This window comes from Lepidochelys kempii, chromosome 5 (genome assembly GCF_965140285.1).
Source record: "Lepidochelys kempii isolate rLepKem1 chromosome 5, rLepKem1.hap1, whole genome shotgun sequence".
Classification (NCBI taxonomy): domain Eukaryota; kingdom Metazoa; phylum Chordata; order Testudines; family Cheloniidae; genus Lepidochelys; species Lepidochelys kempii.
In genome coordinates this window covers 90,929,546-90,957,405 of record NC_136384.1, presented here as the reverse complement: position 1 = coordinate 90,957,405, position 27,860 = coordinate 90,929,546, and the positions used below count along the sequence as shown (strand labels likewise).

Below are 27,860 nucleotides of genomic sequence, written 5' to 3'. Positions count from 1 at the left end.
AAGATTCTCTACTTGTCACACCATTTCCTTTTCTGACATATGCAAGTCATCTTTTCTGACAATTGCAATACCTCCCACTCCCCGGTGGTGCATATTCATACTGTCTCCTAAGGTATGTTTGTTTTGACTCTTACCGACTACTGGAGAATGACCTCTGAAGTATCAACAAACAGGTTGACCCACAAAAAGTCAGGAACTGGGCTATTTAGAAATTCTTGTTTGATCAACACCGGTTAACGCTAATGGCAACAGGTTCTATGGTCAGTTTAAGACTCACAAGTTTGAAGGGATTAGGATGGGGTGACTTACTATCCCTACAGAATTACTGACACTGGATGATTCCCCACTTCTGAACCGGAATACTTTCAAAATTCCTAGATTAAACTTCAATATTCCAGAGTCCCTAGAAACACGACATGAAGGTTAGCACCCCCTAAACCTAAATTATACCCAGGCAGTAAACAGTAAACAGTGTCAGATCAGGCAGCTACAGGAATATAGCCGACATGGAGATTTTTTTAATCATGTATATAAGACAGTGCACATTTCCCCCCGAAACTCCCGTTCCTTACTCTCACGTAAAGTATAGCCCTCATGTCAAGATACTATGGTAACACTATTTGTTTTATACCCAGAAATGAAAGCTTCTTGCTCTTCTGGTGTCACCCACTCTTCAACTGTACCAGTACATTGGCTCGAGACAATTAAAATAGCAAAGACACAAGACAGTGATCCTTTTTAGCTACTCAGAAGAGGGAAGCAAAGCCTCTTTTTCACCTCAATAAAGTAATCCACTTGTGTAAAAATGGATGTACTTATTTTAATACAACTAAGTCTTGCAAAATAAACAGTATGATACATTTGTTGTGTTTACAGCTAAGCTTGTGGCAGAAGTCTGGGTGTAAATATACTGCCTATGCTTTGTGAGCAGCTTTATCAGCATTTTTGCAACAGTAGTTACGGGTCCAAAGCGTACAAATAAAAAAAACAGGTGATCTTTGGCTCCAGCAGGAATGAGTAAATACTGGCCAGAGTTTCAAATAAGAGCCAGGATTACAGCTCACCTCTAGTTTAGGTACCTATATAAAGTTGCCGGAACAATGGGCTCTTCCAAGTGCTTTTGACAATTCTTTCAAACTCTGAAATCCTTCCACCGGGATCAGATTTTTTCCTCTACCGATTTTTAGAAGCCAACTCCAACAAGCAGAAAGTGAATTCATACTCAGATATTTAGGAAGGTTGCCCTTGAATCCCATCTCTTTCAAGAGGCACTATCAACTATCATATCGTACTTTTTAAAAAAAAACAACAACGTTGCTATAACTTTCAGAGTAGCAGCCGTGTTAGTCTGTATCCGCAAAAAGAACAGGAGTAGCACCTTAGAGACTAACAAATTTAGTTGAGCAGAAGCTTTCACAGGCTACAGCCCTCTTCATCGGATGCATAGAATGGAACATATAGTAAGAAGAGATAGCTATCTATCTATCTATCTATCTACATACACACACATCCACCTTTTCATGTTGTGTGTGTGTGTGTGTGTGTGTAAGTAGGCACACCAACGGTAGGAGGCTAATTAATTAAGATGCGCTATTATCAGCAGGAGAAAAAAACTTTTGTAGTGATAATCAACGTGGCCCATTTAGACAGTTGACAAGAAGGTGCGAGGATACTTAACATGGGGAAATAGATTCAATATGCGTAACGACCCAGCCACTCCCAGTCTTTATTCAAATCCAAGTTAATGGTATCTAGTTTGCATATTAATTCGAGTTCAGCAGTTTCTCATTGGAGTCTGGTTTTGAAGCTTTTCTGTTGCAAAATTGCCACCTTTAAGTCTGTTACTGAGTGACGAGAGAGGTTGAAGTGTTCTCCTACCGGTTTTTGAATGTTATGATTCCTGATGTCAGATGCGTGTCCATTTATTCTTGTGTGTGGAGACTGTCCAGTTTGGCCAATGTACATGGCAGAGGGGCACTTGATGGTAGATGTGCAGGTGAAGGAGCCCCTGATGGTGTGGCTAATGTGATTAAGTCCTATGATGGCGTCACCAGAATAAATATGTGGACAGAGTTGACATCGGGCTTTGTTGCAAGGATAGTTCCTGAGTTAGTGTTTCATGTTCTCTGTATGTCTGTATATACATATATACACACACACACACCCCCCTTCTTACTATATGTTCCATTCTATACAGCCAATGAAGTGGGCTGTAGCCCGCAAAAGCTTATGCTCAACTAAATTTGTTAGTCTCTAAGGTGTCACAAGTACTCCTGTTCTTTTTAACATTGCTATAAGGATCCCCTAAAATTACGAGCGGTGAAAAAATTCGGATTTTTTTTTTTCAGTTTATTTGGGCATTTGATGGCATTTTGTCTAGTTGGCTGCCCATTTGTGTAGGCCATCCCCAGCAAGAGGAAAAATTAAAATAAACCCAAACAATTGATTGTGAAACCACAAAAATTGACAGGGAGATTCAGCATATATAGTGTCTCAAACTGCTTTTAATGGAAACTATGCAAACGAAATTTCAAGGTGATGAAAGGAATGCCATGTCAGCTTCTGTCTAGCAATTGTCTGATGCTTTTTAACTCCTAAAAATGAAAAAATGCTGGTCTTTGTCCTCTGCAATTCTCTCTCTCCCCAGGAACTTCATCCTTCCTTCAATCTGTTGCAATAGCTGGGAAAGACAAGTCTCTGGTACTTTACTCATCTCTCAACTTCAAAAAAAAAAAAAAAAAAAAAAAAAGATATTCCTCTTCACCAAATAACTCCAGTGCCTTCATCTGCTGTTCATAGCTTTCCTCTCACAGCAGTATAAAAACCACGCATTTCACTGCTGCTCATAGAATGGCTTGACAACTTAGCCCAATGGCTAAGGAGATGTCTCCGCAGCATTTTGGATAGAGCAGAAGCAAACCGCTAGCCCACGTTGACAATCTTGGCCTAGCGGGACTCATATGAGTGTTCTAAAAACTACCTGTGAAGACAGCACTTTCAAGTTGTGGCTCAGGCTGGAGCTTGGGCTCTGAAACCCACCCCGCTCCTTAGGCTTCAGAGCCTGTGAATTCCACAGCAGCTTAGTGGCCAACTTTCTTCTCTTCCCTCTCAAGAAAACAAGCCAGCAGCTTTCTAGCTCCATGCAATCCACTCACCTGGTCAAAATATCTATTCATTCTAATCAAGGGAGTTTTCAAACTCTAGGTCTCTGGGTTCTGACAGGCAGCCGTGAAACTGATCACAGCCCTGTTAGTGTCACTCTTCTATCCCTTGGCAAAGCTACCAGGAACAGAGCCCTCTACCTGCATACTCCGGAAGATAATACTGCATCTCCTTACATCAGGAACTAAAAAAAATTTTAAAAACTTAAAATCCTGCAGAAAGTGATGGGAGAGAGGCCAGAAGACTTTTACACACTGCTGAAAAGCATGTGAATCACAGTTTGAAAATTAACAATAGTTCCATGTACTCTAAGAATTCAGCAATGCGAGATTTGTTTAGAAGCCTCTCAATAAAGAAGTCAAAACTTGGGGAAAAAATCTAACCACCCACATGCCAATAGCAAGTAGGAAATATTCCTGGCAAGCAGGAGGTCTAAACCATCAGTTTCTGCTCAACTTTCAAAAAATAAATTCTTATCCTTTTGGGAGTCCACCTTTACCACCATGCATGTAGCTTTCATGCCACCAGGCAGCGCATAACTGACAAGACTAATGTAAATTTCACTCAGCTGCCATTTAGAGAAAGCTATGACCAGAGGCTGCAAGTAGAACTCAACACCCAAAAGCAGACCCGCACAACCCACCATTGCTGCAGCAGACAAGAGGCTGCAGTAAGGCTAGAGGAGCAGAAACCCCATCTCCACATAGCTGCAGCAAGGCTGGGCAGAGAGTGTGTCTTCTCCCTACCAGCAGCAGGTTAGTGAGGTGTCCTTCAAATTTATCTGGGACCTACCAGCCAGAAGCTGATAGTAAAGAGCGAATGAGCAAACAGCGTCTAGGGATAGTACTCTGCTAGAAGTCCAAAAGTAGCAAAAAGGTAGAGAAGGAAGTCTGACTGGCTTTTCCCCACCTTGACTTACTTGGTGTCACAAGTGAGCTGTAGCTCACGAAAGCTTATGCTCATATAAATTGGTTAGTTGGTTGGTTAGTTGGTTGGTTTTGTGGTCAAATAAATTGGTGCCACAAGTACTCCTTTTCTTTTTGTGAATACAGACTAACACGGCTGTTACTCTGAAATCTATCATACTGACTCTCTAGCTAATGGCAGTAAAACATTTGAGCTCTGCAATAGTCCTGTCGTTATGCTCTTACAGAACTCTGCCTCCCCATGATCAATATAAATGCTCTGATTAACACAATTTGGATATCAAATAAGTGACAATGCATGGAATTCTGCTCCTCCTCATAAGTTAAAACTCATTTTTGTGAGCACTGAAATAGCTGCTTATAAAACAACAATATGCCAAGTAAGTAAAAACTCCTATCATTACTTGGTAGTCTCAACCAATATTGGTTGAGACTAAGTATTTATACAGAGTATAAAAAGCAACTCCTCCCAGGTCCTCACTGGATGATCTTTCTTTTAGTTCTTAAAAACGAAACAAGAAAGCTTACACCACCAAATCTCTCACAATCTGAATAGTCTATCTTCTTATCAGGTGTTCTGAAATGACTGCTTAATGGATAGAAACTCTTTAATACGGTCAGTTGATCTGCATGGCCCCACTTATCTAGTATGTTTAAATTTGAGATACTCGTTCAGTATCAGTCAAGTACAGGAGGAGACACAAATATAAGCTATGAATTTCCATAAGAGGCCACCAAAAGGCTCAGCGTACATCTACACTGCAAAAAAAACCAAAACACAAAACAGTGAGTCTCAAAGCCCAAATCAACTGACTCAGGTTCAAACCATGGAGGTAAAAAGAGAAGTGTAGGCATTCTCGCTTGGCCTGGAACCCGGGTTCTGTGATCCAACGCCTTGCCGGGTTTCGGAGCCCTGGCTCCGGACTGAATGGGAACATCTACACTGCTATTTTTAGCCCCGTAGCAACAGCTCGGGTCAATTGACCCGGGCTCTGAGACTACCTGCTGCAGGATTTCTTTGGCAGTACAGACATACCATTAGCGTCCTAGGTTAAGCTTCAATCTTGAAACCTGGTTCACTTATTCATTACAGGTTGCCATCACTTCAGTTCAATCGGCCGCCATGAGGCAAACAAAAGCCGCTCTAGTAAAAGACAGGCAGTGCTTGAGAAGCTACCAGATGGAACATGGGGAGCCAGAGGTTCCATGGCAGTTGACTGAGTGAAGGATCTGAAGGGATGGGGAGACGTCATAAAAACTTACAAAGGACAACCAAGGGCTGGTCTCCGCCGGAAACTTAGATCGGCGTAGCTACGTCTCTCAGGAGTGTGAAAAATTCCTACCCCTGGGAGACGTGGCTATGCTGAGCTAACCCCCGGAGTAGACAGCGGTAGGTCAACGGAAGAATTCTTCTGTTCACCTAGCTACCGCCTCTCAGGGAGGTGAATTAACAACAGAGCTGTCAGAACCCCTCCCATCGCTGTAGCGAGTGTCTACACTGAAGTGCTATCTCTGTGCCACTGCCACGTTATAAGTGTAGACACAGCTAAAGCGTGCCACAAGGACTCAGAGTCAAAGCCAAGTCTACCTCAGGGTGCACTGTTGTCAACTAGTATTCAAGTTATCTAACTGCAAAGTACCATATTTAAAGCTTTCATACAGGAAACAATTTGTTACAGATCATTTATGCCAGTGGTTCTCAAACACTTTTTTTTTTGGTGACCCCTTTCTAGGGTGACCAGATGTCCTGATTTTTGGGTCTTTTTCTTATATAGGCTCCTATTACCTCCCCCCCCCATTCCGATTTGTCACATTTGCTGTCTGGACATCCTACCCCTTTCACACAGCAAGCCTCTGTCTGTGACAACCCCCGCCCCATAAATTTAAAATGGGGGCATTAATTTAATGGGGATCAGGGACGTCAGCCCCACTGAGCTGACAGCTCGCGACCCCCTTGTAGCCACCTTGCGACTCCCTGAGGGGTCACGACCCCCAGTTTGATGCATTTGTTTTATACAAGTATGATTTTCTTGACATATTTGGAAGACCGTTGCGGTAACAGGACATAAGACAAATATCCAATTTAAATGAAAAAACAAAAATACCACCCCTTCTTCCTCTCACACACGACCTCAACAACTCAAAGAATTCTCTTTTAACCTTTTCCGTAGCAATGTTCTGGATCATCCTGATAAATGTCAAATGGCCTTCATTTCTTCTTCACGTCTCATTTTCCTCCATATTTTCAGATCTTTAGTTCTTCCATTACTGTTCCATTTCTCTCTTACTTCCCTTTTTTCCCTTTTTTCTTAATTCCCTTTTTATCAAGCTATTCTAGTTCTCACTCACTAGCACTGCGGCAACGGCACTGCAAATCTTTACATCAAGAAAGTTTAACAAAAGACAACGTCTAGATAGCAGCCCTCAGCATAGTTAAACTTTACAAGGTTTAGCACAAGAAAAAAAACACACACACTCCTCACCCTTTTTGGGGCCGGGCAGGGCAGGGCAGCAGGGGAAGAATAGAGACAAGTCACTCATTCTTGTTCTTTTTAAACAACTAAAACCTTTCTGAGCATGTGGTTTACAGTGTCTCACCATCCAATTTAGTGCTTCTCTACTTGAAGGTCACTACGCTATCAGGATAACACTTTATGCCAAGACTGGTGAATATGTCTCTATAGTGTGGATCTTATTCTTCTCTCCTTACAGAGGAAAAGTTCCTATTCAAATCAGAATAAGCCCCCCCTCCCCCCCACGACAACCTCCTATTTTACACAATACTGTAAGACTTTTACAGTTTTATTTTAAAGTTACAGATTGAAACAAGTATAGAAGTTACCTGCATGAGAAGATAACATATTAAGTTAGCTATTTTCCACGTTGTCTTATTCCCATTTCCTTTTAACTTTTTTTAGCTAACTTACTGAACAAGTTGTAAGTTTACCATGTGGTCTTGCAGCAAGTAATGCCAATTACTTGTGCAATTTCTTCAACAATGCTTAAAGACTGGAGAGATTTATATCAAGTTGTATCTTGGAAAAATGAAAAATATTGAAGTTGCAGACTAGGACATCACACTTGTCGCTATATACTTGTCAAACGTTTATAAAGCGATTAACCTACCAAACCAACAAGATGGTTTCATAGTACGACCAGTTTATAAAAACAATCTTTGGATCACATACTGTTACAATACTGCTTAAAATGCTGCCATTGAGTACAGAGGATACTTTGCAAGATAGAAGTGTTACGGAACAGAAATGGTTTTATTTAATTTTTTGCATTAACAGTGAACCTTAAAGTTGTACTTTCCGGACATATACACAGTAATCGATTTTACTTTAAAAACTATGTAAAAAATGTGTTCATTACCAGAGTTTCCTTTCTGTGTGTCTGACATTTCTTCATTTAAGTCTTTCTGAGGCAGTCTTCTTACATTTCTGCTTCCTGCACTTTCAACCTCATGAAAAGAGTCTTTTCTTGTCCTGTTAAGCACAGGAATCCGAACTGTAGATTTGTACTCTCTCCAGCTGTCTGAATTGCCACGATGGTCATTCGATATCCATTTCTTAATTTGGTCTTTTTGGGTATCATTTATCCTCACCCCTTGGTTGTGACCCATGTTTTTAAAAGAATTTGAGCTATTCAGAATACAATGTGGTCCTTTTCTGGGACTGTTTCCACAGTGAGCTTGTGTTCCCTTTTTCTTCGGAAAGCCTATATCTATTTTTTTGCCAGGTCCGTAATCATCCATGGCGTGGCAGTCCTGTTGTAAAGGGCTCCTCTTCAATTCCTCCTCATCTAAAACTCCCCACTCCTTTTTTCTTTTGGCAAAGCAAGGTTTTGCAGCATCTCCCATTGTAATTGCTGTTCAACGGAATACTTTGCACCTGGAGGGGAAAAAAAAAAAGGAGGTAGTTTCAAATAATCAACTGTTTAACAGCAGATTCAAGAGGAATAAAAACATAACAGGTTTAGGAAATGAGTAACTCATGGTTTTCCTCAGTACACATTGCGTATCTTATCAAGACTAAAGCTGGGCAATTTCTTTCCCGCAGTAAATTACAAATTGGCCAAAATATGAATTTATCAGGGCACCAAAGCTATTTGCCGATATGGAAAATAGTTTTAACCAAAAATTATTTTTTTTGACATGATGAAACATTTTATTTCAACATTCATTTTGAAACAATGGTTTTTTCAATTTGCAATCAAAACTTGTTTGTTTTGACCTATCCACCTTTCCCGCCCCCCCTCCCCTTTGCTTTTGGTGAGAAATCCACAAATAAGATCTATATAACTAAATGTCAAGCATTTACATTTTCTTTTTACTGCATTTCTTTATTCTGTATCAAAGCAATACTACTAATTTAATTTGAAACTGAACTGTGCCTGCCACCATATATATATTTTTTCAGGAAACTGGAACTCAAATTTAAGACAACATTTTGAAGGGCTCAACCCAGGCATGAGTAAACAAAACACGTCACCCATCTGAAAACTATTAGGTTTAGCTATACCAGGACACATGAAGAGGAAGAAAAGGCCAGACGTACAAAGGTATACAGACATCTAAAATTCAAGACAGGCACTTTTGAAAAACCCAATGAGGCACCTAAGGTTATGTCTACACTTCAATAAAAAACCTGCGGCACTAAGTCACAGAGCCTAGGTCAGCTGACTCAGGCTTGCAGGGCTTGAGCAGCAGGGCTAAACATTGCAGTTTCCGTGTTCAGGCTGCAACCTGAGCTCTGAGACGACTCTCCCCCCGGCCTATGCACCGCAATTTTATAGCCTTGCAGGCTGAGCTGCAGGAGCAGCTGTGGCCATGCTGTGGGGCTTTTATCACAGTGAAGATGTACCCTGAGTGAGTTAGCTTCCCAATTGGCAAAAAGAAAAGGAGTACTTGTGGCACCTTAGAGATTAACAAATTGGGACTTACATGACTAACCTGCTGAAGTGCTTTCATAAAGCCTGCTAGGCCCTACACCGGCATCTTTAGGAACCTAAAGACATCTGTACATCTGACCCTAAGTTTTTAATTCTCTCTCTCTCTCATATATTTTATGAAACTTTCTATAAATAAGACTAGGTTATTTTCAAATGAAGTGCTTGAAACCACACAGACATTGCACTTAAAAGGAAGGCATAATAAAGTAGGCCAATGCCTAGATGGGTGTACTGGTACTAAATCCATAATTACACAGTGTTGTGGAGCTCCACAATTGCTACTGGATAAGGGGAGAGTTTTACACCCTTCAAGATAATCTATGGTGGGTGGGGAAAGTTAACAAAGAATCAGCTATGCAGCTATATATTAGTGATCGAACAACACGGTTTATAATTGTCCCGGAAAAACCCAACTACGCACTCAACAACAAGGGAAGGTTATGAAATGCACCACGCACACAGGGAGGAAGCTCAGAGTCAAAGCACAGGACGGGATCTGCCCACGAGGCTGAGCTGTCAAACCGCCGCTGCTCCCTGGCAGGGTGCGCCAGCCTTTGGGTTTCCTCTCCGCCCCCGCCGGACCTCACGGGCTCCAGCAAGGACAGGGGACACGCCAGCCCCGCTCGCACCGGGCGGCCCTGTCCCAGACACTCGCGCTGCGAACTGCCGACCCCGCGAGGCCGCCAGACCAGGCCGGCAGCGAGGGGGGCCCGCGGCCCCGGGGGAGCCGGTCCCCGCAGCGCTCAGGAACTCAGGGGCCCGGCCCCTCCTCCCGTGTCTGCCCCGGCACGGGGTTCCCCGGAGACTCCCAGGAGCCGCGGGGCAGCGAGACAGGCCGGGCGGCAGGTGGTGGGGGGAGGGGGGAGTAGGAACATTGGACTCGGGGGGCGGGGGACGCAGCTCCCCAGTCACCGCGGGGGGGGGGGAGGTGTCAGGCTCGCGCGCCCGGAAGCCCAACGGTCGTGGGAAGGGCTCGGGGGAGGCCTCCGCCGCCGCGGCCCCGGGAAGGACACTCACCCTCGGCCCTTCCGGTTATTGCTCCCTCTTCATTGTGCCGACTCGAGGCGGAAGCGCCTGAAGCCCTGCACAAACCCGTCCGGACTGCCCTTCCGGAAACCCTCCCCCATTCCGTCATCGCGCACCTTCCCCTACCCGGCGCGTAGCGATGACGTCACACGCCGGCCGCCATGACACCGGAGGCAAACTAGAACGCATTGCCCTGGGCCCATGGACAACAGGAGAGGACGGGGTTGAGGGGCGGAATGGCCTCCTCGGTGGTCCGCGCCACGGTCCGGGCCGTGAGCAAGAGGAAGATACAGGCCACCCGGGCCGCCCTTACTCTGGTGAGTAACGCGGGGGGTTGCGCTGCGCCCGCGACGGCTGTTAGCCCCGGGGCCAGGTCCGTGGGGCCGCGGCGGGGCGGTGAGCGGAGCCCGTTTCCGGCGGGCGGGGGGTCGCTTCTCCGGGCGATGGCTGTGCAGCCCCCTCCCGTGGTGAAGGCGGTTCCATGGCCTGGCCTGAGCGGCACTCCCGCGGGGGCGGTGAGGGAGCAAATGACCGGAGCCCCCTCCCGGCCGCGCTGTTCGCCTGCGGGCTCGGCCAGGCGCTCTCGGTTGGGTCGCAGGTGAGAGCTGGGGCGCGCGCGGTGGGGTGAATCCTGGGTCGCCGACTGTCGAGGTTTCATTGCGAGGTTGGCGATATTTGATGTTTTTCGGAAAGCCCCTGCTCCTGGAATCACGAGATTACACGACACTCTTGGCTTTCACTTACCTTTAAAGGAGCCTTCACCTCTCGGGGTTAGGCAGGAAAGCTTGAACGGGGCAAGTGAACGCACGGTAAGGGCTCAGGAACTAGCAGACACACAACAAGATCCCTGTATAGAAATACACTCACAAGCACAAATGTATGTTTCCAACCTCCAATTTCAAACCAGTCTTGTGATTTTTACGAGACTGACTCACTATTTTGAATGTTTGGAGTTGGCAAAATTGTTACCTCCAGTTACAATTCAAGAATCTCTCGCTGATGCCACCTACTCAGCCGTACAGGGATGTCGCCTGTGCTCTGGCTGAGATATTACAGTATGTTAACAAGGGGGCATGGGAAGAAGCTGTGGTGCTGATAAGTCAACTGTACCAATGTTCACACAGATCCGCCCTGTGTTTCTCTCTACCCATCTGCACAAGTACGATCAAGATTCTTTTAATCCGTGATTGCCCTATCGAAATGTACCTCTCAAGTGGCCCCTGGCTTACATGGCACTTTACATTAAGGGCACTTTCCTTGTGCTGTGTGCTAATAAGGCCCCCGTTGGATTGCTTGAAATGTGTTTGTGTTAAGTACCTATAAATAGGTAAGATTTATACTTATGACCACCCGTTGCATTTTTTCTTTTGATGTCATGTCAGAAAAGATCTCTACGGCATGTCGTCATCTAAAAATGCAGAAAAAAGGCTCAGAGAAGGGCACTGAAATGAGCAGGCACACTTGTGAATGAGGGGACTTGTGATACAAGGACTAGTTTCTTTAGAAAAGACAAGAGTAAGAAGACCGCTGATAGAAATGAAAGGGGCAGGGGCCTACTTAGATGTTCTTATGTATCCTTCCCCCCACAGTATATAGGGTAAAAAGAAAAGGAGTACTTGTGGCATCTTAGAGACTAACCAATTTATTTGAGCCTAAGCTTTCGTGAGCTACAGCTCACTTCATCGGATGTGATCAAACTTAGGCTTGAATAGAGACTGGGAGTGGCTAAGTCATTATGCAAGGTAACCTATTTCCCCTTGTTTTCCTAACCCTCCTTCCCCTCTTCCTCAGACGTTCTTGTTAAACCCTGGTTTTGTGCTGGAAATGGCCCACCTTGATTATCATACACATTGTAAGGAGAGTGGTCGCTTTAAATAAGCTATTACCAGCAGGAGAGTGGGGTGGGGAGAGGTATTTTTTCATGCTTTGTGTGTATAAAAAGATCTTCTACACTTTCCACAGTATGCATCTGATGAAGTGAGCTGTAGCTCACGAAAGCTTATGCTCAAATAAATTGGTTAGTCTCTAAGGTGCCACAAATACTCCTTTTCATTTTGCGAATACAGACTAACACCGCTGTTACTCTGAAACCAGTATATAGGGTGGCACTTGATGGATTTAAAAAAAAAGAAAACTTAGGACCTAATTCTCCGCTCCATTGCCCATTCTGTCTCTCTTGTTCATGGTGTCTGCAGAGCAACACTATAGTAATATAATTGTAGGTCCGTCAGCCATTTCCCAGTCTCCTCAGAAGGTGAAAGATGACCTTCATGCAGTCCCTGCTGTGAAGTGATAAACCGTGACTAACCTCATCAAACCGGCCTCTTAACTTTGACTGTCAACCTCCCAGTCAAAAGAGCAACAAAATAAGCGCACAGATAAAGTGCTCATTCTAAAACAGGGGTTGTATGCAGATAATCGAGTGTAGAAATTGGCCTTCAAAATTGACAAAAGGAGTATGATTATTACATTACATGCTTAACTTGTAGAACTCACATGCCACAGGCTATTATTGAGGCTACTTGATCAGTAAGACTTATAATTGGACACTTGTAAATTAAAGGGGAAAACAATATTAACATCTGAAGTGTTGCTTCTCCAAAAAGAAAGAAATACAAAATTAGTAGGGCTGGCAAGCAATTAAAAACGTTAATTGTGATTAATCTCACGATTTAAAAAATTAATCTCGATTAATTGCGTGATTGATCGTACTGTTAATAGTAGAATACCATTTATTGAAATATGTTTTCTATATTTTCAAATATATTGATTTCAGTTACAACACAGAACACAAAGTGTACAGTGCTCGCTTTATATTTATTTTTGATTACAAATATGTGTGCTATAAAAAACAAAAGAAATATTTTTCAAATCACCTCAGTCAAGTACTGTAATACAATCTCTTTATCGTTAAACTTGAACTTACAAATAACTGCATTCAAAAATAAAACAATGTAAAACTTTGGAACCTACAAGTCTATTCAGTCGTACTTCTTGTTCAGTCAGTCAGACAAACAAGTTTGGTTGCATTTGCAGGAGATAATGCTGCTCGCTTCTTGTTGACAATGTCACTTGAAAGTGAGAACAGGAGTTCACGTGGCACTGTTGTAGCCGGTGTCGCAATGTGCCAGATGCGTTAAAGATTCATATGTCCTTTCATGCTTCAACCACCATTCCAAAAGCAATGCATCCATGCTAATGAGGAGTTCTGCTCAATAACCGTCCAAAGCAGTGCAGACTGACACATGTTCACTTTTATCATCTGAGTCGGATGCCACCAGCAGACAGTTGATTTTCTTTTTTGGTGGTTCGCGTTGTGTAGTTTCCAAATTGGAGTGTTGTTTTTTTAAGACTTCTGCAAGCATGCTCCATACCTCGTCTCTCTCATATTTTGGAAGGCACTTCAGGTTCTTAAACCTTGGGTCGAGTGATGTAGCTATCTTTAGAAATCTCACATTGGTACCTTCTTTGCATTTTGTCAAATCTGCAGTGAAAGGGTTCTTAAAATGAACACGTCCTGAGTCGTCATCTGAGACTGCTATAACATGAAATATATAGCAGAATGCGGGTAAAAAGCCTCTCCCCCAAGAAGTTCAATCACAAATTTAATTAACGCATTATTTGTTTAACGAGCGTCATCAGCATGGAAGCATGTCCTCTGGAATGGTGGCCGAAGCATGAAGGGGCATATGAGCGTTTAGTATATTTGGCACGTAAATACCTTGCAATGACGGTAGTGCCATATGAATGCCTGTTCTCACTTTCAGGTGACATTTGAAATAAGAAGCAGGCAGCATTATCTCCTGTAAATGTAAACAAACTTCTTTGTCTTAGTGATTGGCTGAACAAGAAGTAGGACTAGTGGGACTTGTAGGCTCTAAAGTTTGATGTAGTTTTGTTTTTGAGTGCAGTTACGGAACAAAAAAAAATCTACATTTGTAAGTTGCACTTTCACAATAAAGAGATTGCATTATGGTATTGTATGAGATGTATTGACAAATACTATTTCTTTTGTTTCTCATTTTACAGTGCAGATATTTGTAATAATAAATAATAATAGAAAGTGAGCACTGTACGCTTTTGTATTCTGTGTTGTAATTGAAATCAATATATTTGAACATGTAGTAAAACATCCAAAAATATTTAATAAATTTCAGTTCGTATTTTATTGTGTCTGAGGTGGTTGCTGGATCTTGAGGTAATGTGGTGATCCGTAGGTTTCTCGTGTAATGTCGTTTGTAGGGTTCCATTGTTGAAACTAATGATGGTGTACGGGAAGTTGATGCTGGTGTGGGGAATGATATGGGAGTGTTGATGCTGATGTGGGAGTGTTCTTGAGAGAGTTGGATGGATTGATGGCGATGGTTGAAGTTGCGGTGGAAACCTGAAGGAGTTTAGGTCTTCTGTCCAGACGATGAAAATATTATCAATCTATCTCGGGTACATCGCTGGTTTCATGATTAATGATCTTGCACTCATAACCGTACGTATGTCTTTTGTAGGTTTGTTTTTTTAAATTAAAATAAAAAACTTCTAGTGGTTATCTGTGACCGTTACTGACAAGAATATAATATGAATCCAAAGGACTGTTGGGGCATAAACTGATTTCCAGCTCGGGTCAAGAAATTTCCCTTCAGCATATAAATTAACCTTGGAAAAATTAGTCAGAAGACTTCTCTGAATAGCTGCCAACACTCCAAGTGCATACAGGATTTGGGGGACAGGCTTGGAAGGAATTGATTAAAAATTCACAGATTAGAGATGTAATAGCTTTACCCCTCAAAACTAAGACACAAAATGGTTTTAACTTCAGAACTCTTCAGTGCACGATCTGCTCGCTTGGGCTGTGTGCTGAGATCAGGACATGAGACTTAGTTGATGATTTTATCCGATTCAGAAGGAAAACTGCATCAGAGTTCAGTTATTTCGACTTCAGAAGGTTATCATCACAACTATAAAAGGAAGATTTTTTTTTTTTTTTTTTTAATGAAAACTAAACTTCTGTAGAAACTGCCCCCTATTTTCACCATGGAAATTTCCTGCTCACCATTGATAAGTGAGAGAATGCATTTGTCAGTTTTGGCTTTATTATGGTAGATTTATACCATTATGAGGGCTTTGCATCCTTTGCATTCGCTGCCAATCTTCACTGTGGAAGACATGCTATTGATGTGTTTCCTCTCTGGTATTGCAATTCCTGTGTTTCCCTGGTGATTGAACATCAGACAACTTGCAGGTGTACAAAGTAGACTTCTTTGATGGCTTTATTTGTTTCTGAAGCCAGTTCTCTGGCACCTAGACCTTGATAAGACTGATTTGTGCAGAGCCAGGGTCTGGCTAGCTTCCCATAGAAACACTGTCAGATTAAAGATCATAGTTTAAACACAAGAAAACTTATTTTGTTATCTTAAACTGAAAGCATTTCAAAATTCTCAGTCTCGCGATCTCTTTAGTTCTTCTGACATTTCACTCATATTGGGCAGTGAAGGCATACTAACGTTTTCTGGGTTTTATGCACTAGCACGATATTGCAGATATAGTTGCAAAGTTAACAAAAAAAAAATCTTGTGACAATCTTTTCTTGAGAAGTTTCTCAATTTTCAGTATTGTATTTTTCAAAAAGAGAATTTAAATTTTAGTCCCAAACTTCCTGTGATGTATTCATTTATTATCTACAAATGTGTTGTCTGTCTGGTGGGAGACAGGGGGCTATTTGATCCCCTTTACATTATGGTTTCAGCTTGTGGTGAAGTTAATTTATAAACTGCCCTTTTCAGTAAATCCTCATGTGCATTAACCAGGTTAATTCTATGAGACCTTGTCTACACTAAAGGGAAAAGTGGATCTAAGCTACACAGTTTGAGTTACATGAATAGCGTAACTCAAATCGACATAGCTTAGATCTACTTACAGTGGGGTCCACCCAACACGACGTCGACGGGAGATGGTCTTCCGTTGACTCCCCTTACTCTTCTCAATCAGGTGGAGTACATTAGTCGACGGAAGAGCGATCGGCGGTCGATTTAGCGGGTCTTCCTTAGACCCGTTAAATCAACCGCTGATGCATCGATCACCGCGGCATAGATCCTCCGGTAAGTGTAGACAAGTCCTGAGTCTACATCTGACAGACAGCTTAAAATTATGCAATTTAGGGTGTTAATTGTGGTTTGTAACTGAAAAACACAACAAGTTGAATGGCTAGTTTATACTCTCGCTTGTGACACCAATGCGAGAGGTGGACTTCTAACGTGCGGAAGGAGAAGCTGAACTGAAAACTTGAAAGCTGTGAAGCTGAAATGAAACAGTGCTTTTATTTGCAATGGACAGTAGAAGCAGGGAAAAGTTCATAAAATCTCTTTATTTTTCAGACTCCGTCAGCTGTACATAAGATCAAACAGCTTCTTAAAGATAAACCTGAGCATGTAAGTACAAATGGAAGGCACTCTTGTACGCTATTCTAATATTTTTAGCTTACCTTATGGAGAGCACTCTTAATTAGTATTATACTAGCAGCTGTCCTGTGAAGTACTTGTGATCAGTGTAAAAGAATGCAGCTTGAAACAATCACTGTGGACGATATATAGACATGAGATCTTCCTTTATTTTTTAATAAATGCATTTATCCAACAAGCTTTATTTTCATGTACAAAAATCAAATGAGGTGGCGGGAAATGACTATAATGACAATAAGTCAACTGTCATAATCTTTGAGACAGATTAAACTCCAGCATGCTTTCCTTAAAGGTTTAACAAGATTTTAATGTATGTCCATACTACCACTTTAATGAAACTAGTCTAATCTGTTGATGCTAGTAAGGTAACGATTTCCTAGTATTACCAGAGATCTCCAACTATTGATGTGAAGGTATTCTTCAAATAATTTTATGAAACTTTTGAATTTCTCAAAGCAGGATTATTTTGTTGTGAAGTATGTTATGTCCTTTTAATGTTGCCCCTTCTGACCTGAGGGTTAGCCAGTATTTGGGGTTTTGCTTGTTTCCGTTAGGAGAAGACATTGATGCTACTAGTCAGGTATTTCTTTGATGTGATCCTGTTTATTTACAAGAACGTACACAAAGTCCTGTTTCTCTGAACACAGTAAAAACAAACAGCAAGTTTTTTCCTTACTCAGAGATCCAAGTCTACTCCAACAAGTACTATGCCCAAAAGGAAGTCTGTCTCTTATTTTCTTACCAGGGCCACTCTCACGACTACTTCTCTCACTTTGTTTATCACACACACAACTACAACTTGTCAAGTCCCTCATCCCTGTGTTTGTAACTAGACCCAAGAAACCCTCTTAGCTCACATGGTTTAGCTTCTGATCGACTTTGCCATGTGGCCATTTTGCCATGTGGCCGTGGGTGGTGGCTTGCTTGTTTCCAGCTATTGCTGCATATGGGGCATTTAATTGTTATATGCCTGTCAGTTTTTACAAGGTCTGTGATTGTCATAAATTAAAGATCTTGTTGGTGGCAGCCATTAACACTGTCCAACACAATACTACATAATTATGAATAAGGGAGGAAAGGAAATGATCTGTATAATTAAAGATTTTATGTGTAGGGTACAATGTGGCTCTTTGGAATAGACAGTGTCACTGTGCAGAGTGTTTTCTGGTCCACATGTCCCTGGCAACTTCTCCTCAACTGTTGTTTATGCAGATGTTCTTTTGGTCTGATCTACATATGGTTAGTGGTTAGAATATATTGACTGAATTATGAGTCAGTATGGCTTGCTGGGTCAATGTAGAGCAGATGTTAAAAATGGGAAGGGCTGAGTGGTAATATGTCTAATGAAAATTGCAATCCATGTAACTTTTTAGTATATTGTGAAATGGAGGTTATCTCCACTAAGCAGCATAGCAATGCTGTGAAAATGTAACTGTATTTGGCTCAGCCTCAAACTTGCCAGCATTACATAAATTGTTTCAGTTGCTCCTACAATGAGGAGAGGTAAGCGCCGGCCTGCAGCTCATTGCAACAGGCATAGAGAAGATCCTGTACTATGATTTTTACTGGGCGGGATGAGAGCCGGGTGAGAGAATTTGGAATGCAGCACATTAAGCTCTAGAACTGGCTTCCTTTCTGTGGTGAGTGTGTGTTCAAGTTGTAAAGTGCTGTGGACGGACAGTACTGTATAATGATAAACTGTCTCATTTGAAGTTGTAAAACCATTTGGCTTTGAAGCAAGATTTTCTCATCCAAACTGTTTATAAGGCCAAACGCCTACAAGGGTGCCAACAGTTTTATTATTGAATTATATTAGAACGCCATTTTTACACACTGTAGGTCTTTGTCCACAATAGGAACACTCATATGTGTAGCTTTCCACTATTGCAGCACTGCGTGTGATAGCAAAAGTAGATGGGAAGTTGTAGTGTAGGCAGGGCTTAGGCTAACCCTGACAGTATGATGGTAGAAGTGCCTCTGCTCCGTTGACCTTTTCACCACTGTTACAACCACTAGTGTAGAATTATAGGTATCAATTGTACCGGTGTACTGCATAGGAGTTAGGCCTCAGTTTGAGTACATATTATGCATTTTATAACTTAAAAGTTCGGACTCACTTTTCTAGACAGTCCGTACCAAAAAAAAGAAAGAAAGAAACCCAAAACATTTTGGCTCTTCAGTCTTAAAATGAATTCCTCCTAATTTTAACCCTACATGACGGGGGGAAACATTGAGTGGTAGCTATCGAGTTGATTCGTTCACTGAGTTTCCAACTCTCTGCTGGCACACTATAAATTTAAATAAAAGTGACTAAAAGTGTCTTATATTTCAGGTAGGTGTGAAAGTTGGAGTCCGTACAAGGGGGTGTAATGGACTTTCGTACACGTTAGAATATACAAAAACAAAAGGCAACTCCGATGAAGAAGTAGTTCAAGATGGTGAGTGTTTATTTGTTCTTATCTATTTGAAGCAGTAAAAAGGAGGAGAGGGCAGGTGCAGAATAACTTGATGACTAAACTTCCAAACTATAATGGAGTAGAGACAGGCTAGAATTTACTAGCTGCATGAAGTTACTGAGAGAAATCCTTGGATACCCTAGTAGGAATTGCTGTTGCTGTCCCTTTAGATTCCATTGTAAAAGTACCCACTTGTTAAAACTTCCTGGATTAAATTTAAATACTGCTAGCACAGAGGGTACAAATTGCATCCTTTTTCCTCCCCACCATATATCCAGGCTGTACCATGGGTTGGAGTTCTCCAAGGCCTGGGAGGCTATGTTTACATCTGGTGGTGGGGTGGCAGCTTTAAGTTAAGGCTCGGATATCATAGGATCCTCCTTGTGAAGGTTGCTTAGTGGAGCACATCCTCCAGTAGGCTCTAGTCACAAGCACTTCTTTGTCAGCACAGCCAATTACTTTTGGCTAACCTTGGAGGCTCCAGGCCCCTGGGGTTGCTGCATCCCTGGGTTAGATTGATATACACTGGTACTGAATATACTAAAATGAAACAATGGACCAACAAAAAACACTGCTTTTATTTGAACTAATGGATTCCCGTCTTGGGTTTATCATTATTGGTATTGTTTTTTATTTCTTCATCTACAAAGCAGGGCTTATTAAAATGAGCAATCATAAATAGTCTATAAATCAAAACTGCAGTCTTAATGTTCAACATCCTGCAGCCTGTGAAACTTCTGTTTGCTATTGGAAAAGGCAGGATTTCCAGCTGTTAAGACTTCAGAAGCACTAATTCGTAGTCCTGATCATTTGTAGTATATTGGATGGATCTTACACCTCCCACTAGTCCAGAACTAAATATTACTAGTAAGTCAGCTTCACCCATATAACTTTGGCAAGGGGAAGGATAGTCCATTTGAGAAGGAAATAAGAAAATACTTTTGAGGCAGGTTTTCTTTAAAAAGTGAGCTGCTTGAAAGCAGCACAGAGCTTTGGACTGTTAGTAATGCCAATAGAAATGGATTAATGAACATAATTCATGGACATCAAGGTCAGAAGGGTTCATTGTGATCATCTAGTCTGACCTCCTGTATAACACGGGCCATAGAACTTCCCCAAAATAATTCCTACATCATATGTCTGTCTTTTAAAAAAAAATCCAATCTTGATTTAACAATTGTCAGTGATGGTGAATCCACCATGGCCCTTTAAGTTGTTCCAAGGGTTAATTACTCTTACTATTAAAAATTTACATCTTATTTTCAGTCTGTGGGAGTGTCAAAGCTGCACTTTATTGCACAGTTACACAATTACGTTGGTATGACCCCTCATGAAGTGTAAATAAATATACCTTAATATCCGTACTCAACCATTTACAGATAGTAATCTCAACTTGTGTTCTGTAGCAGAGGCAAGAAAAGGATGAATATCCTGGAAGTAGTAAGAAAATGCAGCAATAATTTCACTGACAGACCTCAGTTTTTAGCTTCATTTTATATCCTCGTTATCTACCAGATGGTACTGTAATACAAGAAGAGTTCAAAATGAGCAAAACCTTTGTCAGATTACATAACAGTTGTTTTGTTTTTGTCCCATTCTAGGAGTCAGAGTGTTTATTGAAAAGAAAGCACAGCTGACGCTTCTAGGAACTGAAATGGACTATGTGGAAGACAAACTGTCCAGTGAATTTGTCTTCAATAACCCAAACATCAAAGGAACTTGTGGCTGTGGAGAAAGCTTCAACATCTGAAATCTCAGGAGTATTACCTTGGCTTTTAACACCATGAAACACTTCTTCATAAGTGTGACTTTCTAAAGCTGTCGCATTTCTTCCAGGTTTTTAGGCTTTGTAAAATGTGTCTGCGTTTCAAGGAAAATAAAGTGAATGCATTTGGGAAATGGAACCTGTGTGTTGAATTTCAGCCCTGGTATATTTATTCAGTCATTTGGGGTGAATTGGGCTCTGGATGGTCAGAACAGCAAGGTGCACTAGCACGTCTGTGTTTTCATATGTGAAGGGAAATAAATCTCAATATTTCTCCTTTTCTTGTCATTTCCCTCTCCTTCACCCCTGCCAGCCACCCAAAAAGTGTTCTCTGAGAACACACGGCCTGTGCATTCTGCTTTAATTAGAAGAAAACTATAAGACTGTATATGTATGAATAGGCTTCAGAATTAACTTACCTTCTTTTGTGTGTGTTTTCTTTTTAAATGAGTGTATGTATCTGACAGAGGTTTCCAATGTCTTCACCCCTTGATACTTTGAGCATGGCTTTACTGGTGATCTGTTCTCCAAGGAAAATTAATAAGCTCTAAAAGGGAGGAAATCTTGCCTCCTTGTGCTCAAATTTTCATGTTATGTCACCAACCGTGGCTATATCTTGGAATGAGCTAATTCAAGTCTCCAAAGTTGTGCTCACCCTTGCATTTTGAGTTATCTGATTCCCTATATAAATGTTTTCCTTTCCTTGTAGCAAGCACAATCTCCTTGCTGCAGCCAGGAAGACAAGCGGTGTGGTGTTCAAAAATAATGTTGCATCTTCAACTGTTTGAATGTTAAGGCAGAATGTGCTCAGGCCTCCTTTTCCCAAACCCCATATTTCTGTCTTTGCCCCCAGTTGACCAAGACAACAAAATTCCTAAACTGCTTCCAACCCAGGTCCTCGCTTTTTGCAGTACATGTATGTATTCCCCCTATGCTGTCTGGTCACCCAACAAGGAAATTGTTTTATGATGGTGGAAGGAATTTTGTCACTTTCCTGTGGTCATACTCATGACTGACTTTCTGTCACAGCTTGAATCTCATTGGTAACTTGAGTAGATGTTAGGTTTTCCCATGTCAAGTTGACTCTAAATTCTGTTCAACAGTTGTTTGGGGTGAAGGTAACTTTATAAAAGGTAAATTTCACTGTAGTTTAAAAAACACTTCAGAATCTTTGACTTGTATAAAAACAATGAAATTAGTTCTTTTGTTAAACTGACGCTGGCATTAATTTAAAGGAAGACAAAACTTATTGCTTGGAAGAAGCCATTTGCTTTGATAGAAAGAAACTAGTTTAATCCCCCTCTCGCTTATTAAGATCCTTCTGGCTACGCCCCAATCTTCCCAACTTGTATCATTCTTCAGCACTTCCTCCTCAGCTACTCAGTCATCAGTAAACATCTCTCCAGGCTTTCCGGAAAGCCAGGGTAATTTTAGTGGCCAGGAATGCACCAAGCCACTCCTGTAGCTTGCAGGAGTAGAGGGGGGGAAGAAGCTATTGTTACTAGAGCAGTTGAACTGAAAGTTTGCCAAAAAGAGTTGGGGGGGGGTAGGGGGGAGATGGCGGTGGAAGGGAGCTCACAAGGAATACCTGAATGCTGTCTTTAAATAACAAAGGAGTTTGAGTGGGGGAAGGAGATGGGACTGAATAAGGCATAAAGCCTAGAGAGTGACTATCCAGGGTTGAATTCATTCTGGAGAGCTGTTTGGTACTTGAGAGGGAGAACTGTGGACTGTTGCTTGTTGAGGGAGTGGAAATGTGGCTAGAACTGGCTGAGGGAGGAGATAAAACTATGGCATCCTCCCTGCAGTAGTCAGCACAGCCCACAATAATAGAAGGTTGAAGCTTCCACGTGTATTGCTTAATTAATATTCATACTTGAATTTTAATTTTGTAATATATGCAATTTTGATGTAAAAACACTGGAGTTTTCCTTTATCAACTCTCATACACAAATAGTTGCTTTATTATATAGTAGTTATAGAACAGTAATAAAGTATATGGGGAAAACCTGACAACAAGCTCAGTAAATTTGAATTTTTATTGCCACAGTCCTCCATTCCTGCCAAAAAATAATCAAGTCTATGTGGATTTGTAGAGCTAATGTCTAAAATAGTCCAAATGAGAGACTAATTCTCACATTTGTAACTCTATTCCTTACTGGAAAGTTTAAAAAAAAAGAATGTAACTGGTGGTTGGTAAAAGTGCTATCCCTGTATTCACTCTAACTCTGTTTTTGAGTTCTTGCGGGCTTTTGCATATTCATGGATTTGTGTATATGCTCTGTGAGTGAAAGTTTACACTTCAATATTCTGTGAAATAGTCTCTGAAGAGAGTTGTCATATTTACTAAAGCACCTAACGCACAATCAAAGTACATTTATGTAAATGCTAGTAACTTATGTATGAATATAGTTTTGTTAATCGGTCCATCTATAACGTGTGCAGTACTGTCTGTAGAGTTTTCAGCTGTAATAAATAACTGCCTGTTGGCAAACATTAAATACTCGTGTCTTGCACAAACTGTAACAAATGAGCACTTCAGGATCATACAAGTAGCTCAGTTATAGCATAACGTATGGCTTGTAAACCGATGTTCACAGAGGAATAGTCACTTCATGTTTTCTAAGTACTAATAACACTGGAAAAATACAGTAGGTATGTAATTGTCAGTTTTAAGTATAAAAATGAAAATATTTTGCTTGTCTCAATATGTCCATTGAAGTCGTTTTTATACCTTAACGGAAAAAGTAGGGTGATAGAGTAGCTAACGTTTTTTGTTCAACTTTCTCTCTTGAGGCTGAAATTCAAGCAGCCAGATGTTCATTTTTAAAATGTCTACCTGCCAAATACACATATCATAGATTCCTCTAAGACGAGGAAAAGATTGTGTATAGACTAGATTGTGTGTTGGTATAAAGGTTTTATTTGCATGAGTTTGCAGTGTCTGCATGACTCACAAGTGGGAGAAATCCCAGGTCATCCCAAAGAAGTGCTAGTAAAATCTTTATCTACACCAGGGGTGGGCAAACTACAGCCTAGGGGCTGCATCCGGCCCGTCAGATGTTTTAATCCAGGCCTTGAGCCGCTGCCAGGAAGCGGTGTCTGGGGCTTGCCCCGCTGTATGCTGTGGCTACTGGAAACAGTGGCGTGTTCCCCCTCCGGCTTGTACATGTAGGGGCAGCCAGGGGTGCTCTGCACGCTGCCCCTGACCCAGGCGCTACCCCCGCAGCTCCCATTGGCTGGGAACTGAGGGCAGTGGGAGCTGCAGGGATGGTGCCTGTGGAAGGGCAGCGTGCAGAGCTGCCTGGTCGTGCCTCCATGTAGGATCAGGAGGGAACATGCCACTGCTTGAGGTAAGTGCCACCCAGAGTCTGCACCCCTGACCCACTCGCGGGCCCCAGCCCTTATCCCCCTCCTGCCCTCCGAATGCCTTGGTCCCGTCCCGGAGCACCATCCTCCATACCCAGCCCCACCCCAGAGCCTGCACCCATAGCCAGAGCCTTCATCCCCTCCCGCAATCCAACCCCCAATTTCATGAGCATTCATGGCCTGCCATACAATTTCCATAACCAGATGTGGCCCTTGGGCTAAAAAGTTTGCCCACCCCTAATCTACACACACACCACATTGTATTTTCTTATGCTGAGTTTTAGAAAGTATTACGCTGAGAGGTAGTTCCAGAGAGGATGGTTCTAGACTATTCTCAGTGGTGGAAGAGGACAGGTCAAGGAGTAATGGTCTCAAGTTGCAGTGGGGGAGGTTTAGGTTGGATATTAGGAAAAACTTTTTCACTAGGAGGGTGGTGAAACACTGGAATGCGTTGCCTAGGGAGGTGGTGGAATCTCCTTCCTTAGAAGTTTTTAAGGTCAGGCTTGACAAAGCCCTGGATGGGATGATTTAATTGGGGATGGGTCCTGCTTTTGAGCAGGGGGTTGGACTAGATGACCTCCTGAGGTCCCTTCCAGCCCTGATATTCTATGATACGCTCTTTATTATCCTTCCACCTGTAGTGGCCACCTTACCATGTACTGACTTCTGAGTGACAGGAGAAATACATTTTTGTAAATCCATTTGTCATTTATTTTAAAGTTCAGTATCTCATGATGCAGGAAGGGTACATTCAAATGTTTTATATAATTAGGGAGTCTGGAATTCCAGCAGGTGTCTTCTAGCTCTGCCAGCTGTAAGTACAGGATCTTAACACAGTTTCTTGCTCAGCACTGAGTATAGCAAGTCACTTTACCAGATTTGCCCTTTGCGGAATGTCAGAGCATGTTCTTTTGGAGGAAGAGAAATAGCTGTTTGAAAGCAGTTAATAAATTTGGTATGTTAATAGTCCAAGATGGATTAATGGGGAAGAGTGTACATGAGCTCAAAGGTGCAAAATGAAAGTGGTTAATCCCAGGGCTTTAGAAAGAAAGGAACACAGTACATGGATATAGTCACCCTACAGTGTAATGCTCTTTTCCTTGCTGGAATTAAGGCTCATCTAGCACATATCACTTCTGGTTACATTCTTTCACCTTTTTTTTTAAGTTGCCACTTCACCAATGAGAGTACTACAAATTTATAAAAGTACTTCTATTTTGGTTATCTGGCCACTGAGTAATCTCATTCCTTGTGCTATAGTATGTTTTAATGACACTGCATTTTATACAGTCAGCTCTGACAGGTTTACTGAATGAGAGCCCCTTACCTTAGGGGAATAAACTGGTAACGTATGTACTTAGATGATTTTTTGTTCCTGAAAGGCATTAACAAGAACTCTTGAAAATACATCACTGTTTTAAAATAACAATGTACAAGGCATATTGGTTAGAGATGGGTAAAGACCAAGTGGATTTTAACGAAGCTGCTGTACTTTGGTGATTTGGGTGGTTAGCAATCAACATTCATAGCCATGTTCTCAAAGGAAAAGTTTAATGAAATTATATTCCCTGTACTCCATGGAATATAGTATTAGGGAGTTTTGTAACTCTTAGAAATTTGAATTCTAGCTTTTGCATTGTTTTTCTTGTCTAGTGTGTGCTATGATGGTTTATACCATTGCATACATCGAGAAATCATATTGTAATAATCTGATAGTAACTGAGCCAAATTTGAGTCCTAATGTGCAAATTAAGACAAATACAGTGATTTTTGTGATGTATACAAGGAAGAGTGGAAGCTACACCGATTCAGACTTCAAATTCTCCTTCCTCTCCATGGCATTCTGTAGCTGTATTGCCCTGATTAATAAAAGTCCATTAGAGTCAGTGCAGAAATGTCACTACCCCAGTGGGAGCTCTGGGAAAAATAGATTCTTCTTTGAGTAGTGTCCCTGTGGGTGTCCACTTTAGATGTTGGTGTGTCCCTGCATTGGATATCACAGATTTTCGATAGCAGTGCTTGGTCAGAGCACACGTGCACAGTAGTCACCTAACGGGGCCATTGGCACCTCATCTAGTGCGTGCACGACCCAACCCTTCAGTTCAGTCTTTACCACAGAGCTCGGTGAATGAATTCTGAAGTAGAGGGGAAGAGTGTGGGTAGTGGACCTGCCACAGTGGGACGCATCTCAAAGAACCATTGTTACTGCACAGGATGAGTAACTTCCTCTTCTTCTTCTAATAGTGTCCCTGTGCGTGTTCCACTCTATTGTCTGTAGAGCAGTGCCCTTCTGTGGGATGATAGGGGCTTCAGAATTGTACATGTGGTGGCAGAGAGCACGGTAAGACCTATAGCATCTGACGTAGAGTATTGAATAATGGCATAGTGTTTTGCAAAGGTGTGCTCTGATGCCCAGGTGGCAGCCCTGCATATATCTAATAGAGGAACATTGTTTAGGAAGGCTATAGATGTAGACATGGCACAGGTAGAATGGGATTGGATGATTTGTCAAGTTGTCAAGATACAACTGTTTTCCAGTAGTGGCTTTAGGCTGATCCTAGCTACGTATCCAGGGGTCCACCACACAAGTACCAAAGTTACCCACACTTAACCCACCAGCTACAGCACCACCGGGCCACTTACAGGTGGGCAGAGAGCTGGATAGGACCCTGAAATTCTCACTTTTCATAGAAGCTCACTGGCCCTGCTGCTTGTGAATTATATCTTGGTTCATATTTATGACTGAATTTGAGAAATTAGTTATTCTCACTAGATGGCAGCAGATTCAAATGCATTTGAAAAAACATTACCCAAAAAACCAGTCCATCAAAGAAGTTCTCCTGTCTTGCGAAATTTCTGTTTATTCTTCCTCTTCATACATCCTAGACACAGAAGCCATTATGTATTTTCTTGACAGAGAAATTAGCAGTACAGTAGCGGATTACCGTCATTCCTTTAAAAAGAACCCTACAGCTTCATTATTTGATATTTTCTTGAGAACTGGAAAACCTGTTGGACCCTGAACTGTTGTGTATTAGCACTACAGTGCTAATAAACAATGGTCACATAAACACCACCCTATACCGGAAACCTACTGACCGCTATTCCTACCTGCATGCCTCCAGCTTTCACCCTGACCACACCACACAATCCATCGTCTACAGCCAAGCTCTGCGATACAACCGCATTTGCTCCAACCCCTCAGACAGAGACAAACACCTACAAGATCTCTGTCAAGCTTTCTTACAACTACAATACCCACCTGCAGAAGTAAAGAAACAGATTGATAGAGCCAGAAGAGTTCCCAGAAGTTACCTACTACAGGACAGGCTTAACAAAGAAAATAACAGAACGCCACTAGCCGTCACCTTCAGCCCCCAACTAAAACCCCTCCAGCGCATTATTAAGGATCTGCAACCTATCCTGAAGGATGACCCAACACTCTCACAAATCTTGGGAGACAGGCCAGTCCTTGCCTACAGATAGCCCCGCAACCTGAAGCAAATACTCACCAACAACCACATACCACACAACAGAACCACTAACCCAGGAACTTATCCTTGCAACAAAGCCCGTTGCCAATTGTGCCCACATATCTATTCAGGGGACACCATCACAGGGCCTAATAACATCAGCCACACTATCAGAGGCTCGTTCACCTGCACATCCACCAATGTGATATATGCCATCATGTGCCAGCAATGCCCCTCTGCCATGTACATTGGTCAAACTGGACAGTCTCTACGTAAAA

General features: G+C 42.0%; 2 protein-coding genes across 14 annotated transcripts in view; one reads left to right on the top strand and one right to left on the bottom strand.

The window, feature by feature from the left end:
• LOC140911616 (terminal uridylyltransferase 7) overlaps positions 1-10,177 on the bottom strand; it is an 89,516-nt gene extending 79,339 nt beyond the window's left edge. For 6 of the 12 annotated variants that reach the window (XM_078852871.1, XM_078852869.1, XM_078852868.1 and 3 more), the window contains exons 1-2: positions 10,059-10,177; positions 7,464-7,981 (exon numbers count right to left, since the gene is read on the bottom strand). In XM_078852871.1, the coding sequence (XP_078708997.1) occupies positions 7,464-7,950 (487 nt within the window). In that variant the 5' untranslated portion in view covers positions 7,951-7,981; positions 10,059-10,177. The other 6 variants (XM_078852873.1, XM_078852874.1, XM_078852876.1 and 3 more) reach the window with 4 other exon arrangements.
• A 12-nt stretch (positions 10,178-10,189) lies between these two features.
• On the top strand, positions 10,190-23,241 carry LOC140911618 (iron-sulfur cluster assembly 1 homolog, mitochondrial). Of its 2 annotated transcripts, none has more exons than XM_073345017.2 (4): positions 10,190-10,384; positions 16,436-16,489; positions 18,852-18,957; positions 20,577-23,241. In XM_073345017.2, the coding sequence occupies exons 1-4, from the start codon at positions 10,304-10,306 to the stop codon at positions 20,723-20,725; spliced, it is 390 nt and encodes a 129-aa protein (XP_073201118.1). In that variant the 5' UTR covers positions 10,190-10,303; the 3' UTR covers positions 20,726-23,241. The 2 variants fall into 2 exon arrangements, with proteins under 2 accessions (XP_073201118.1, XP_078709004.1); XM_078852878.1 differs by lacking the exon at positions 10,190-10,384 and adding an exon at positions 10,465-10,665.
• The last annotated feature ends 4,619 nt before the right edge of the window (positions 23,242-27,860 follow it).

Bases quoted from the DNA above. Each gene is read 5' to 3' on its own strand.
- LOC140911618 (XM_078852878.1), top strand. From the start codon at position 10,549: ATGGCCTGGCCTGAGCGGCACTCCCGCGGGGGCGGTGAGGGAGCAAAT. The intron at 16,490-18,851 runs GTAAGTACAAAT...CTTATATTTCAG, and splicing joins TTAAAGATAAACCTGAGCAT to GTAGGTGTGAAAGTTGGAGT. The intron at 18,958-20,576 runs GTGAGTGTTTAT...GTCCCATTCTAG, and splicing joins TGAAGAAGTAGTTCAAGATG to GAGTCAGAGTGTTTATTGAA.